The sequence below is a fragment of the Notothenia rossii genome (assembly GCF_949606895.1).
Source record: "Notothenia rossii genome assembly, chromosome: 8".
Taxonomy (NCBI): domain Eukaryota; kingdom Metazoa; phylum Chordata; class Actinopteri; order Perciformes; family Nototheniidae; genus Notothenia; species Notothenia rossii.
The window spans coordinates 35,217,852-35,230,527 of record NC_136906.1 but is presented as its reverse complement, the minus strand read 5'-3'; the positions used below and the strand labels follow the sequence as shown (position 1 = coordinate 35,230,527).

At 39.0% G+C, this 12,676-nt stretch overlaps 1 protein-coding gene and 1 long non-coding RNA gene across 7 annotated transcripts; one reads left to right on the top strand and one right to left on the bottom strand.

Annotated features, from left to right (window-relative positions):
* Positions 1–1,423: 1,423 nt before the first annotated feature.
* Positions 1,424–4,426, top strand: LOC307014204. 2 transcript variants are annotated; one of them, XR_013801194.1, is made up of 6 exons: positions 1,424–2,690; positions 2,810–2,855; positions 3,248–3,339; positions 3,446–3,556; positions 3,705–3,981; positions 4,292–4,426. It is a non-coding gene; the product is annotated as an uncharacterized lncRNA (long non-coding RNA). The 2 variants fall into 2 exon arrangements; XR_013801195.1 differs by having other exon boundaries at positions 1,424–2,855.
* A 136-nt stretch (positions 4,427–4,562) lies between these two features.
* LOC307014194 (uncharacterized protein) lies at positions 4,563–11,227 on the bottom strand. Of its 5 annotated transcripts, none has more exons than XM_079641994.1 (14): positions 10,942–11,215; positions 10,663–10,738; positions 10,114–10,394; positions 9,983–10,033; positions 9,840–9,893; positions 9,660–9,733; positions 9,477–9,548; positions 9,014–9,219; positions 8,734–8,830; positions 8,482–8,644; positions 8,213–8,320; positions 7,910–8,054; positions 5,503–5,629; positions 4,563–5,196 (listed from the first exon to the last, which is right to left on the bottom strand). In XM_079641994.1, the coding sequence occupies exons 1-12, from the start codon at positions 11,203–11,205 to the stop codon at positions 7,971–7,973; spliced, it is 1,530 nt and encodes a 509-aa protein (XP_079498120.1). In that variant the 5' UTR covers positions 11,206–11,215; the 3' UTR covers positions 4,563–5,196; positions 5,503–5,629; positions 7,910–7,970. The 5 variants fall into 5 exon arrangements, with proteins under 5 accessions (XP_079498120.1, XP_079498121.1, XP_079498123.1 ...); XM_079641995.1 differs by having other exon boundaries at positions 8,482–8,581; XM_079641997.1 differs by lacking the exon at positions 10,942–11,215 and having other exon boundaries at positions 10,663–10,841.
* Positions 11,228–12,676: the final 1,449 nt, after the last annotated feature.

The window sequence follows — 12,676 nt, the reverse complement described above, 5'->3', positions numbered from 1 at the left end:
AATAATAATGTTAATGTTTACATTACACTTCTTTATTTGTTATGCTCATACTTTTACCTTTACAATCGTTTGCTTTAATATGCAGTATCTTTTTTGTATATTTTTGTGTTTGCTTCCTCCTGTTCCCTTTCGGACACATACTGTATGATTTATTATTATTATTATTAATATGAAGATATTATTAAGATAAGTTAAGATGTTACTTTATTAATTGAACATTTTAATTTAGAATGTGCTGTCCCACGGTAATTCAGAAGGCTCACAGGTCACATTCCGACCATTATTTAAAACAATAGGTGCTTTCACACCGTCTACAGTTTGATTTGTATATAGGGAGCTCTGTGGCTGAATGGCCAGCGATTATTTGTGGCGCATTTATCATAGGTGATCAGAGCTAACTGCCTGCCGTCAGATTTCATTTAAAAAACAGATCTGATTTTAAGACTATTTCTGCGCTCAAAAAGAATGATAAGAATAAGAATAATGCGTATTGAACTGGTTTCATTAATTAGTGAGTTTAATTAACACTAGAACCACCAATCAGGTCAATTTGTGTGATGTGTGTTGTGTGTGTGCAATGTAACTTTTTTTCAATAAAATATTAAAGTCTCCCAGTCCGTGACTTTTCCTGAAAGTGTGTTATGTAGCACCCTATGTTGTTAAAAATGGCATTCTAATAGCGGGATTTGACGGGTTTAGGTAGGCCTATACAAAAACCTCTGGCGGTTCTAGTGTTAAGGTAATTAGGTACAGTAGAAGCCCTTTTTTTATCAGTAACAAATTTAGCAGTTGAACATAAAAGTCAACTAACTGAGGGTCACTTGCAATGACAGTGTTGTGTCTATTGTAAACTTGTCACTCAGAGTAACCTACAGTTAATTTAGCTGCTGGAGAAGAAAGATCAGGGGGGAGGGGGGGAGAGAGCTGTGGTTGATGGGCCATTAGTTGTGTAAATGCACAGCTGAGAGCTGCCGTTTCATTCAGACTGTTTAAAAAACGGTAACAACGGACTATTTTTCAAGATCAAGATCTATGGCGGCAAAATCTCTGTCATAAATCGCGAGGGCATATGAGATCCACGCGAGCACAAGTCAAGCAGCCGCGGACATATATTATTTTCGCGAGCACTAAAACGGCTCTCGCGCGAGAGCAATATTGAAGCCTGCAGGGGAGAAACATGCCTTGAGCATGTACAGCCTCTACATGAGCTCTCCTTGGTCTCCTGCGCTCTCGCGAGCAATTCCTGCTCTTCGTGAAACTCTGGCCTGCTCTCGCGTGCGAAGAAATGTTAGGAAGTGGTCGTACCGTGTCCAAGTAACGCCAAATCTAATTGGTTACACCCCTCCTCTTTTATGATTGGCCGTTGTCTGGATTTAAACCTAAACCAGGAAGTCCCTCCAACCTCCAACGTGATGAAATATGGCTGTGGAAACGTCTCACGTAAGTTACTTTACTTTACTAATGATTGTTTTTAATAAAAGGCATGCTTCTGTATTCTGTGGTTATTCCACAAGAGCCGTCCTTACTTATAAATGGATTGAGTTTTTTAGATAATACATTTTTATACATATTTTTCAAAAGTATTCAAAAAATTCTATTATAAAAATAAGAACCAATTAACTTTTCGGTCTTGACATATGATAATATAAAATGTAGCTTTCAAAAACAGAATTTGGAATTAATCATTTAGATTACTTTAGCAAAATATTTTATTCACAAATGTCGCTTTTTCAAAATGTCCCCAGTTTTTATTGCCTTTCTCAAATAAATAATACTATACAAAAAAAGTATAAAATGATGCAAATGTAAAAAAGCCCAAGAATTTTGCAAGTTTCTTGGCACTTTCATTTCTGAATGACCTCTTTTTTTTCTGTTTAAATGCCCTCAGCTTATTTTTTGGAATGTTTATGATGATGTTTATGTGCCTTATTCTGAATTTGACATAATTGTTTCAATAAAGATTTACCACATTTCTTAAAAATATAATTAAATAGTATTTAATACTTTATTTTTCTTCACAGCATATTCTGAAACGGCAGATCCTGGAGAGACTCGTCGAAGTTTGAGCTTGCACTCATTCGAGCACCACTTGACCTGGGTTTCCTGGAATTTGCATGTCGCCAGGAGCTGTACCTCCTGCAAGCACTTTCGAGACATGTTGACATACCGCAAGGAATAATCCAAGCTCTTCAAGAGCTGTTTGGACTACTTAGGCAATATTTAGATTCAAAAGCCCCAAATACAGCAGTGGGATCAGTTATTAGTCTAAGAGGACGTCCTAAGTTTGAAATTGAGAGGCAGCAGTTGGTTGAGATGTTGGGGACAAACCTATCGGTGCCTTGCATTGCTAAGCTGCTAGGTGTTTCTTCCAGCACAGTCTTTAGAAGGATGAGAGAGTTTGGCTTATCTTTTTCAGAAATATATAGCTCCATCAGTGATGAGGAGTTGGATAACGTGGTCATATCCATCAAGAATGACATGCCCACTGCTGGATACCGAATGGTCAAAAGACGGTTGTTATCCATTGGTCTACGTGTACAATGGACAAGAATGGCTGCCTCAATGCATCGAGTGGATTCCATAGGCATCCTCTCCAGACTGGCTAGTCTGGGCTGTGTTGTGAGGAGAACATATTCAGTGTGAGGGCCTCTGTCGCTTGTGCACGTGGATACCAACCACAAATTGATACGGTAGTGGTATTTATATTTCGCTAAGTGATTAAGAAATAATCTCTTTGTAATGTCCCAGTTTTGGAGAATCAGTGTTTCAATTCCAGAGTGCTATAACGGTTTGTTCTTTGGTTTTCCAGTTATAACATTGTCTTATTTGGTGGAGTGGACGGGTATTCGAGAAAGGTAAGACTGCATTTCACTTCAGTAGACACACATTAAACAAACATGTATTTTTTGTACGAGTTTACGACTAGCTACTTAAAACCACAAAAGAGGTCCCAACGCTGTGTCCTGGCTTTGCTTAAGGAATTTTGTCCAAATGGAGAAAGTGTATGGACTAAAAAGGAAGCAGCAAAGTCAAAGTAGATATAAAGGAGATTTTGTGCATTGCCTATTTTTGGTACACAAGTATTATGAGTCAGTATACTGTATGTCAGTATTGTTTGCTTATTTCTATTGCAACAGGAATTCTTTCATCTCTGCCTTTTTTCCCCTATAATACACAGTTTAACAGAATGTTGCCTAGTTATTGTGTGTAATTGCCCTATTCTTAAATATTCTCTGCTTTTCTGCAGGTAATGTACTTGGGTGCTTCGACCAACAACCGTGCGTCAACAGCCTATGGCTTCTTCTTAGAGGCAACACAAAGACATGGAGTGCCTTTAAGGTGAATTCACAGAAAAAAGCACTCTTTGGAGAACTAGATCAATACTGTGACACTTTTGGATGAGTATTTTCTTTGACAGTCCTTTGGTCAACTGTGTACATTTCAGGGTCAGAGGAGACCAAGGAGTAAAAAACGTACAGATCGCGAGATTCATGTTTTCGGTTCGTGGCACCGACCGTTGAAGCTTCATCTCTGGTAAAAGTGTTCATAACCAGAGGTAAATTGCAGCATCTTTAGTAACTCAATTAGTGAGGTGAACTTATCTGATGTGTAGACCAAGCACCTTGCACTTAACCCATGCTAGGCCAGCATGAAAATAGATCACTTGAACTGGTTTTCCCTAAACCATGTATTTTCATCCATAGGATTGAGCGTCTTTGGCGTGATGTACGAGTCATTGTCATCAACAAGTACTCTGCGATACTGCTTTCCCTCGAAGAGGATGGTCCGCTCGACATCTCATCAACAGACGACCTCTTCTGTGTGCACTACATCATTCTTCCCCGACTTCAGATGGACTAGGGGATTTTTACAGAAGGCTGGAACCATCATCCACTCAGCACTGAACGGAACCAATGTCCAGAGCAGTTATGGCAACTTGGACTGATGCAGACAGACATTGATCAGCCGGAGAGCCCAGAGGTATTGATCTCGTTTCAGTATTACATTACATGTCACTTGTTAGACGCTTTTATCCAAAGCAACTTACATACTCAGTACTGTGGGCAATCCCACGATAGTAATTACTTACCATTTACTTTGTGTAATATACATTGTCAAAAGATTACTTTCTTTCCCTACTCTTGACATGACCATTTTCTGGGCATTTTATTCAGTTTGTGTTATTTTAACTGCAAAAATAACACAAACTATTACTTGATGTCATTGTTCCACATTGTTTATAAGACATTTATTTCACCAAAGTGTTCAAAACCTCTGTTATGGTTATTAGGAGCCAGATGTTGACTGGGAAATTGCTGCTGACCACGATGGAGAAGAAGAGGATGCAGGGATTGTCGTCCCCGAATTCGACTGCCCTTTGAGTCAAGGAACTCTGCCGTGAGTATGTAGCTGAAAGATGTGGCTCTTAAGAAATACAGCTCCCTTGAATGACACAGATGAGGTAAAAGTAAAATTCCTGTGTTCAAAGTGTTACTTAAGTACCAAGAGTAAAATAAGTCATGATGCCGATTTCAGGATAGAGTAAAGTTACTTGGCACAACTGGTGACTGGGTTTTTATTGCATTAAATTGAAACAATTGACACAAAATACAGCTCAAAACTATAATGGTTCCCCAACTTCACCATTTGTTTCCAAAACATTTTGACTAGAACAGTATGTCACTTGAAAGTTTGACTGTATTCTCATCTTGAACAAATGAAAACAAATGAAAACCTTGTCAAATAAAGTGCAATAAAGACTGTCTAACTCTAACCCAGAAAACATCGATTCTATGACTCTTATGAGCGGCTAAACTCCCTGCTACTCATAACAGCCTGTGTTATGATGCTCAGGAACTCTGGATATGAGCCGAGGTGCCTTGTCGGAAAGGTAATGGAGTTGGAGCATGCATTCACTACGGGAAAGCATATCGTGTGTGTACCATAGCGCACGCTGCAATCATGGTCGAACTCAATTAAGATTTTAAACATCTCTCTCTCTGTTGAGGTGATGGGGACGTGTGCCTGCCCCCCATTGAAGGAAGCAACCAACAGTGATCTTGGGTTTTTCCTTAATCTCCTCTTCATCTTTTGCCGCTTCACCTGTAGACTCTGTCTCTCTTGAGTCTCTTTCATCACTCTCTGTTATCTTCACAGGGGTCCCCCTCTCTTCAACCACGAAGCTCTTTTCTTCCTCTAAAAACAAGTTGAAAATGAATACAAAGAAATGCATATATTCACCTAAGCAATGTCAATAAATATGGCTATTGTTTTTAAATTGTTTTTTTATGTGGATATTTTGAAGAAGAAAACCTCATTAGCCAGTCCTGCTTTAGTTATCATTGTTTCATCGCAACCATCATGATGCAAAGTTGTGTTTAAACTGAGACATGTAAACATGAATAAAAAGGGTATGCAAAGCTGTCATTGAGTTGGCTGTCGTAATCGGGGGTAAAATTCAAGAACAAATACGTTTAGAAAATGTCAGGGCAATAGTATCACCTTCTTCTTCAATGTGTTGGATGAAGTCTTGTAAAAAGTTAACAATCTTTGATTCCCTCTGGCGTCCCAGCGAGCCCAGCTCGCTGAAGACTGGAGATATGGCTCCCATCAGGAATTCAGCATCCGGCTTGGAGAGAGGAAAAAACAAAATGATGTATGCTCAAAGTTGGATGAGCTTAACCCTTTAATTGCCAGACCAAGAAAAAAAACTATGGAAAAATTATTTGTTTGCATTTTTTTATCAAATGGGACACACATAGCACATTTAAAAAAAAAAAAGGTATCAATATTGATATTGATATAAAAAGTAATGTTAAGTGTTTTTCATAATAAAAAAAAAACGTGCTCATCTTACCGCAGATGCTGAATTGGCCTAACAGGAAACCACTGGCCTAACAGCAAATGTCTATATCCTGTGTTTGCCTAACTTGCTCATCTGTGTGCAACTTTGGGCTGTATGCCATGCATGAAGGCTGCTATATAAATTATTATCACTCTTTCACTCTGAGACTCTTAAGGCAGTATAGATGTAGTAATAATGTAATATAAGTAGGGATGCACCGAATATTCGGCCGCCGAAAATTATCGGCCGAAAATGGTTAAAAAGGCCCTTTCGGCCGAAAGGGTTCTAGCACCGAAAAAATATCACCGAATGTCAGAGAACAGGGTTACGTTGGTAAGCTAACGTGTTGTTGTGATGACGTAATCCAAACGCGGCGACAAGCACGGCGCGCGACCATGCTCGCGGCTGGCTCACAGCCAACATGTCTGTCGCTTGGAGATATTTAAAAATATCAGAGAAAGAGGCGCGGATTGCGATTTGTAAAACGTGTTCAGCTGACAATTCTCGAGGGGGTGTAACTGCAAAGACTTTCACCACTTCGGGATTACTCCACCACTTGAAATCAAAACACCCGGACAAATATGCGGGGCAAGATCAAATCACAAGCACTGACAGCGAGAGACTGTTCAGCGCTGCCTCTCATGTGCTTGATGAGAAGAGGAACAGACTTATGGCTGATGAAGCTAATGGTCATTAAAAAGAACCTCCCACTTTTCCTTAATAAGTAGACAAGGTTGGCTTATCATAAGCTTATCTAGTTCTACATGTCTACTCTATACCCACTTTCCTGACCAATTTTCATTGTGAGTTATAATTCACCATCTCAGGTTATCATTAGGGGGAAATGACAGCAGCAGTGTTCAATATATTGTACTTTCGGTATCTAAATGATACAATGTTGTTTACATTGCTCATGAGGACAGACCACCTTATTTGCAGATTCTTGAAATTGTAATTTAATTTGTAATTGATTGTGGATTTTGTATCCAGTTTTCACTTTATGTATCTTTATACAATGTTTACTACTTTGCTTATGAGGAAAAACAGCCTTATTTACAGATTCTTGAAATTCAATTGTAATTTCATTTGTAAATAGTTACATTCATGTGGATTTGTATGCATGCACTTATAGGTGCATTTGTTGTTGTTGAAGGCCTGGCTGTTACAGTCTTTATTTACACTATTTTGTAGTAGGCCTACTGGCCTAGATTTTTATGCAGTTTTAAAGCACCTTGGCTTTGTTCTGAATGCACTTTGTTGTAGTTATCCTACAGAGAAAAGAAAATGCACTTGACTTGGAATTAATGTACTGTATGCATTCAAAAGTGCTGAATAAATGTTTTATGGACCCATAATAGTGATTATTATTTAAGTTAAGTTTTGCCATAATCATTTATTTTTCCATAATCAGGCAGCTGAACAACATTGGTAAAAAATGTATACATTATATATATATATATATATATATATATATATATATATTTCTATTAATCATTTTCGGCCTTTCGGCATTCGGTTTTCGGCCAACTGTTTCCTATTTTCGGTATCGGTTTCGGCCAAGAATTTCCCATTCGGTGCACCCCTAAATATAAGATGGAGTAATATTACCATGAATCTATCTATTTACCATATTGTATCGGGAAACATCTCTGAAAAATTTACATTGCTAGTTTAGTTTGTTAAAACTTTTTTTGTGCATCAAGTTATCTAATTATGTTCAGTCAGTGCTCTGACATTAAAATATGTCAAAAATGATATGGTTACCTTTCAAATGTTGACCAAAAAGAGTGATTTCTTCAGCAGTGATTTTTTAGCATACCAACTTTCTCAGTGGAAAGCTGAATGGCTTTCTGTTCTAACCACAGTGACATCTAGAGGTTGTTTTGTGCATAACATGTCAACCAAATGGTAGAGATGGCTGAATCAGGTAGAGTTAAACTTTAAAAAAAAAAATTCAACAGGATATCAAGACACAAAATGTGCTCTACCAAATGGTGGCGCTGGCTGTTAAAGGGTTAAGGTTTGAAATTCAGTGGTAAAATCAGCTAGAGACATAATACTGACCTTTTCATGAAGGCCAGCGACGAACAGATCCCTGAAATGCTGTGGTTGTTGTACTATCATCTCACACAAGCCATACAGCTTCATGCCTGAGCATATCTGCTGCAGCATTGGTAGAGTGCGGACCGATGAGTGCAAGATAATTGCCCTATAACTCCGTAACAGATAACAGCACTAATATAAAATCATACATAAAAAAGGGAAAGAGTGACTGCACACTCAATATGAAGTATGAGTGTAAAGGAATAATTGATTGGTTTTAAACATGGGTTGTTATGGGTTAAATCACTTAGCATATGTACATACTTTATTATGTCTTCCTTCCTCTCCCACGTTGCAGGACCACTGTACCCGCATGCTGTTATCCGATCCAGAAGGTCGTACATAAATAGCTTCAGGTTCAGCTATCTCAACCTTTGCAATTAGAAAAACAGTATCACACAGTAAGTCATGGGAGCCTTAGCTTATTTTAAGAATTAGAAAATATTCACACGACAAAGAGGTGTGTCTGTCAACCATACTAAAACAAACGTCATGTTATATGAAGGAGTATCTGAGGAGAAGACAAATATTACCTCTTCCATAAGCTGGCTGAGCTCTGGATCAGTCACATCTTCCTTGGAAATGGAATCTCTATCAATCTCCCCAGTGGATATGTATCCATAGCACCACTCTCTGAAAAAGTTAGGTGGAGGACCACCTTGTAATATACTGACTGCCATAATCTCTCCAGCTGTCCTGCATTAACAACGTTTAATCAATGCATAGACATTATTAATAAATGAAATAAACATCGAAAAGACATTGCAGAACACAATTCTACATACTTGAAATGCTCTTTGTGGTAGTCAGTAATTGAGTACTTGGGGGTTTTCCCTGTACTCCCTCCCTGAAAAAACTTCCTTTCAACACCTGCCATCATTTCTATAATTGAAAGGAAAAGTGGATCAATCCATTGATAATCTCAATTAGACCACTGTATATGTTAAAGAACAGCACGCGTCATGCAAAGCCCTTAACCTGTGCAAGCACAGAAATTGCATGCAACCAGAGAACCGCCACACACTGAGGAATATTTTCATTTATTATAAGGAGGTCAACATATACCTGTTAAGAATTCTTTCCTGAGAGCCCCATGGTCAATTCCAGACTCTCCAATGAAAGACACTCGGAGGTTTTTTTTGGGAGAAGACCTCTTCTGACGTCTCCACTGCCCTAAACCCCTTTCAAACATGTCCTCCCTTGTGACACTAACATTAAAGAGTGTCGTTGTGTCCACTCGTCCACTAAGTGTTTCGATGGCTTCAGCAGGACTTGAATGAAACAATTAGAAGTTGATTAGACAACTGGATCCAAAACGTTTTCCCTTAAGAGACCCCTTTTGTATCATTGAGTAAACTGACGACCCCTGACTGATGTAAAGTGGCGTCTTTTAAATGATATTCAAGGCATAACAATAACAATGCAGGGCAATTGATGAACAGTACAATTAACACAAATAGTGAACAAAATAACTGCAGGACGTTTTTGTTTAAAATAAGCAATTACAGGTGCATTTTAAGCATATTACCTTTTCTCTCGCCCTGTCAGTTCTTCACTGGCATGTTCTTCCAAATCGATAATTTGTGTTGACTGCAATGTACTGATGAGGGAAAAAATATTTCAATGGGGCATGCCTTAATCATGGTTTACAATATCTAACTCTGCAAGAAAAAAGTATATAAAGAATGTGCATAATAGGAGAAAAAAAAACCTTTCTCTACAAGTGCTGGCATGTATTTCAACCAAATACTCAGGAAATAACTCTGAGCACAATGGACAGGCCACCTTTAAAAATACAGAAAAGCAGAGCAAACATTCAAGTGAATTACTGAGACGCAGAAACCTTCATCATCTGCAATAATGTAATTGATAAATAATGCCCTGATTTTACCTTAATATCGATTTTAGAACAGGAGGTCCTACACGGGAGCACACTTGGAGAAGCCTATAATAACATGTAGAAAGACTGCCAATTAATGACACATACAATGAAAATTGTTTAGAAACAAACACCTACAATATTAGTGAGCTTACATTCCCAGGATTGCTTGTAGCTGGAGACTCATCTAAATCTGGGTCCAGATCCTGAAAATCGTAACCAGTTAAAAAAGCTGTCGATTCAGGATGATAATGATCCTGCATAGTTATTTGTGGAATAACATTACCGGTTCCAGATCCATGCGGTCAGAACAGCTGCTTGGTTCACACTCTTGTGTATGTAAAGCCAACAGCTGGACAGGCATGCTTAGATGACACGTGGCACATCTGGCTTTTGGCATATTTTCGAACTCCTTCGATGAGTAGGGCAAGGGGGAGGTGTCCAAAGTGTCCTGGATGGGCATTATATAGAGACAGCCTTTTCCACCTAAAGCTTTGGCAAGGTAGGCCCCCGTGTAACCCTCTGCCTCAGGTGCCAAAACACTTAATTTCCGCTGACCTGATACTCCTATGTGGGAATACAAACAAGTTGATGTTATTTAATGCACAGAATGTTCTAGGGGAGGCAGTTGATTTTAACAAGATGCACACTTGCAGTGTTAGGCTTTCTCATGGATTGCTAAAAAAAAGAGGGTAGGTAAATATGCTAACCATCAAGGGCATTAATGAGCTATTATAAGAGCAGCTATTGTAGGAGAAGATAGAGGGTATAAATAGGATTTAACTGCAGAAATACTAGACCACAGTTGAATTTAATAAGGGAGATTGTATCTTACCAGCAGCTTTATGTAGCATCCAGGCCCCTTCCAATGGTACCATTTTGGAATATGATTCCATAAGTATATATGATATCTATGTGGGAAGAGCAAAACAAGTGTGCAGTTAGAACTATAACCCTCCACACATGTCACCACTGTTGAAGCTGATTTGTGACCAGTAGTACTTCAGTGGATTGGGAAACTACAGTAATACATAAAAAATGTCCCCAAATTTGGATCAATAAAGTGCTTCTTATATTATCTTGACTCCTTCCCTTATTATTTGTTCTATCTTACCTGGGAGTGGTCAGCATTTTCGGGGATATTGAGAGTCCTCCTGCCAAGTCCAGCCTGGAGAAGGACCATTTCATCCGATGACTTTGGTGTTCTTTCTGTGCTCTTATTGAGCAGAAAGAACTGGATTGGGGTTGACCTAACAGCCCTTCTTTTGGGAGATGGGGTATAACTTTTACCCGATTTGAATAGGCCGGGGAAAGCCCTGAGGAGTTGAAAACAATGTGTAAGAAAGGCATTTAAGAAGCTGTTATACAATATATTCATTCTAAACAATCTGAAGAGCGTTAATTTCTATGAAAAAATACCCTGAATTATAGTCAATTGCCGAGTTATTACAATGGCAATTCAGGCTGTCTGTTGCCCACCTCCACCTGCTCTCCCTGAACCTGTACTTCATCTGTGAACACAATTTAAAGATGTCTATGATTCCCTAGAATCTAAATAAACTTATTTCAATGGGGACAATGCACATAAATGAACACTTTAGACAAATAACGCTTCAAGTGTAAATGGATCATGTCTTCCTATACTGTCTATACTGTCTTGCTGTTTTTAAATTATTGTCTTGTTGTTGCGCACTGGCACTTTGACTTTGAGTCGATGTCATTTCGCTGTACTTGTTACAATGAGAAATAAAGTATCTATCTATCTATCTATCTATCTATCTATCTATCTATCTATCTATCTATCTATCTAAAACAGACACAAACAAGAAATAGTCAAATTGATTGTCACAATCACAGTGCAAAGACATGTCGTCTTGTTTATCCAGATCTGCTCACAGTTAACTTTAGCTAACTTTTATTATTGCGGGCAGACAGCTGTGTCACTTTCTTCTTATACCGTGGCTTGTAAATAATGCAATGTCAATATCTTAAATGCCCGTCAAGCAGATAAAATTATAGTTATGTTAAACCATTGTTTTCTATATGCATAGCTAAAAGTACCGTGTTTTTGTACGTACCTCCTTGTCGTCAGCCATTCTTCTTCTGCGGGGCTTTCCCGCTCCGATATCCCTCTTCATTTGAAAACGGCCAATCATAAAAGAGGAGGGGTATAACCAATTAGATTTGGCCTTACTGGGACACGGTACACCCACTTCCTAACATTTCTCCACGCGCGAGAGCAGGCCAGAGTTTCACGAGCAGAAGAGCAGGAATTGCTCGCGAGAGCGCAGGAGAGCAAGGAGAGCTCATGTAGATGCTGCCCATGCTCAAGCATAGACGTCGGAACTAGGGGTGCGGGGGGTGCGGCAGCACCCCCTCCCGTCAGCCTCAGGAATCACAGGATTAGCCTACGTTAAAAAAATAAAAATAAAGATTCTGAATTTAAACTCAATTTGTCTGACTTACATGTATTTCTTAATACAGATCTTTTGATGTGATATGCACCCTGCCTGGCTCAATACAGCAGCCTGGCTGGCATGGCATAGCTGTTGCTATGCAGACTGCATCTGACAGCTCACTGTGACGTTGGCCTATGTGTAAAAAAAAAAAAAAAAAAGTAGCGGGAATTTTTTTTATGTTTGCTGTGTTCGCGGCTCTCATTTGTTTTTAGCATATGCATAGGCTACATGATTTGAGTTCAACTACGCCAGCTAGAACTAGCCTATGTCTCAAAAACGAATTTCAGATTTTTTTACAAATCCGCCCGACCCAGCTAAACGTCCGAGAGAGACACCTAGAGGCTGTGTGCCAGCAACCGGACAGCAGCAGCAGGCAGCCGAAGGGCCCGG

What these genes read in the sequence shown, in the direction of transcription:
- LOC307014194 (XM_079641994.1), bottom strand. Translation starts at nt 11,205, where the DNA reads ATGAATATATTGTATAACAGCTTCTTAAATGCCTTTCTTACACATTGT. An exon ending in GTTCTAAAATCGATATTAAG is followed by an intron (nt 9,734 to 9,839) that starts GTAAAATCAGGG and finishes GTATTTTTAAAG; the next exon opens with GTGGCCTGTCCATTGTGCTC. An exon ending in CTGACAGGGCGAGAGAAAAG is followed by an intron (nt 9,220 to 9,476) that starts GTAATATGCTTA and finishes GTTTCATTCAAG; the next exon opens with TCCTGCTGAAGCCATCGAAA.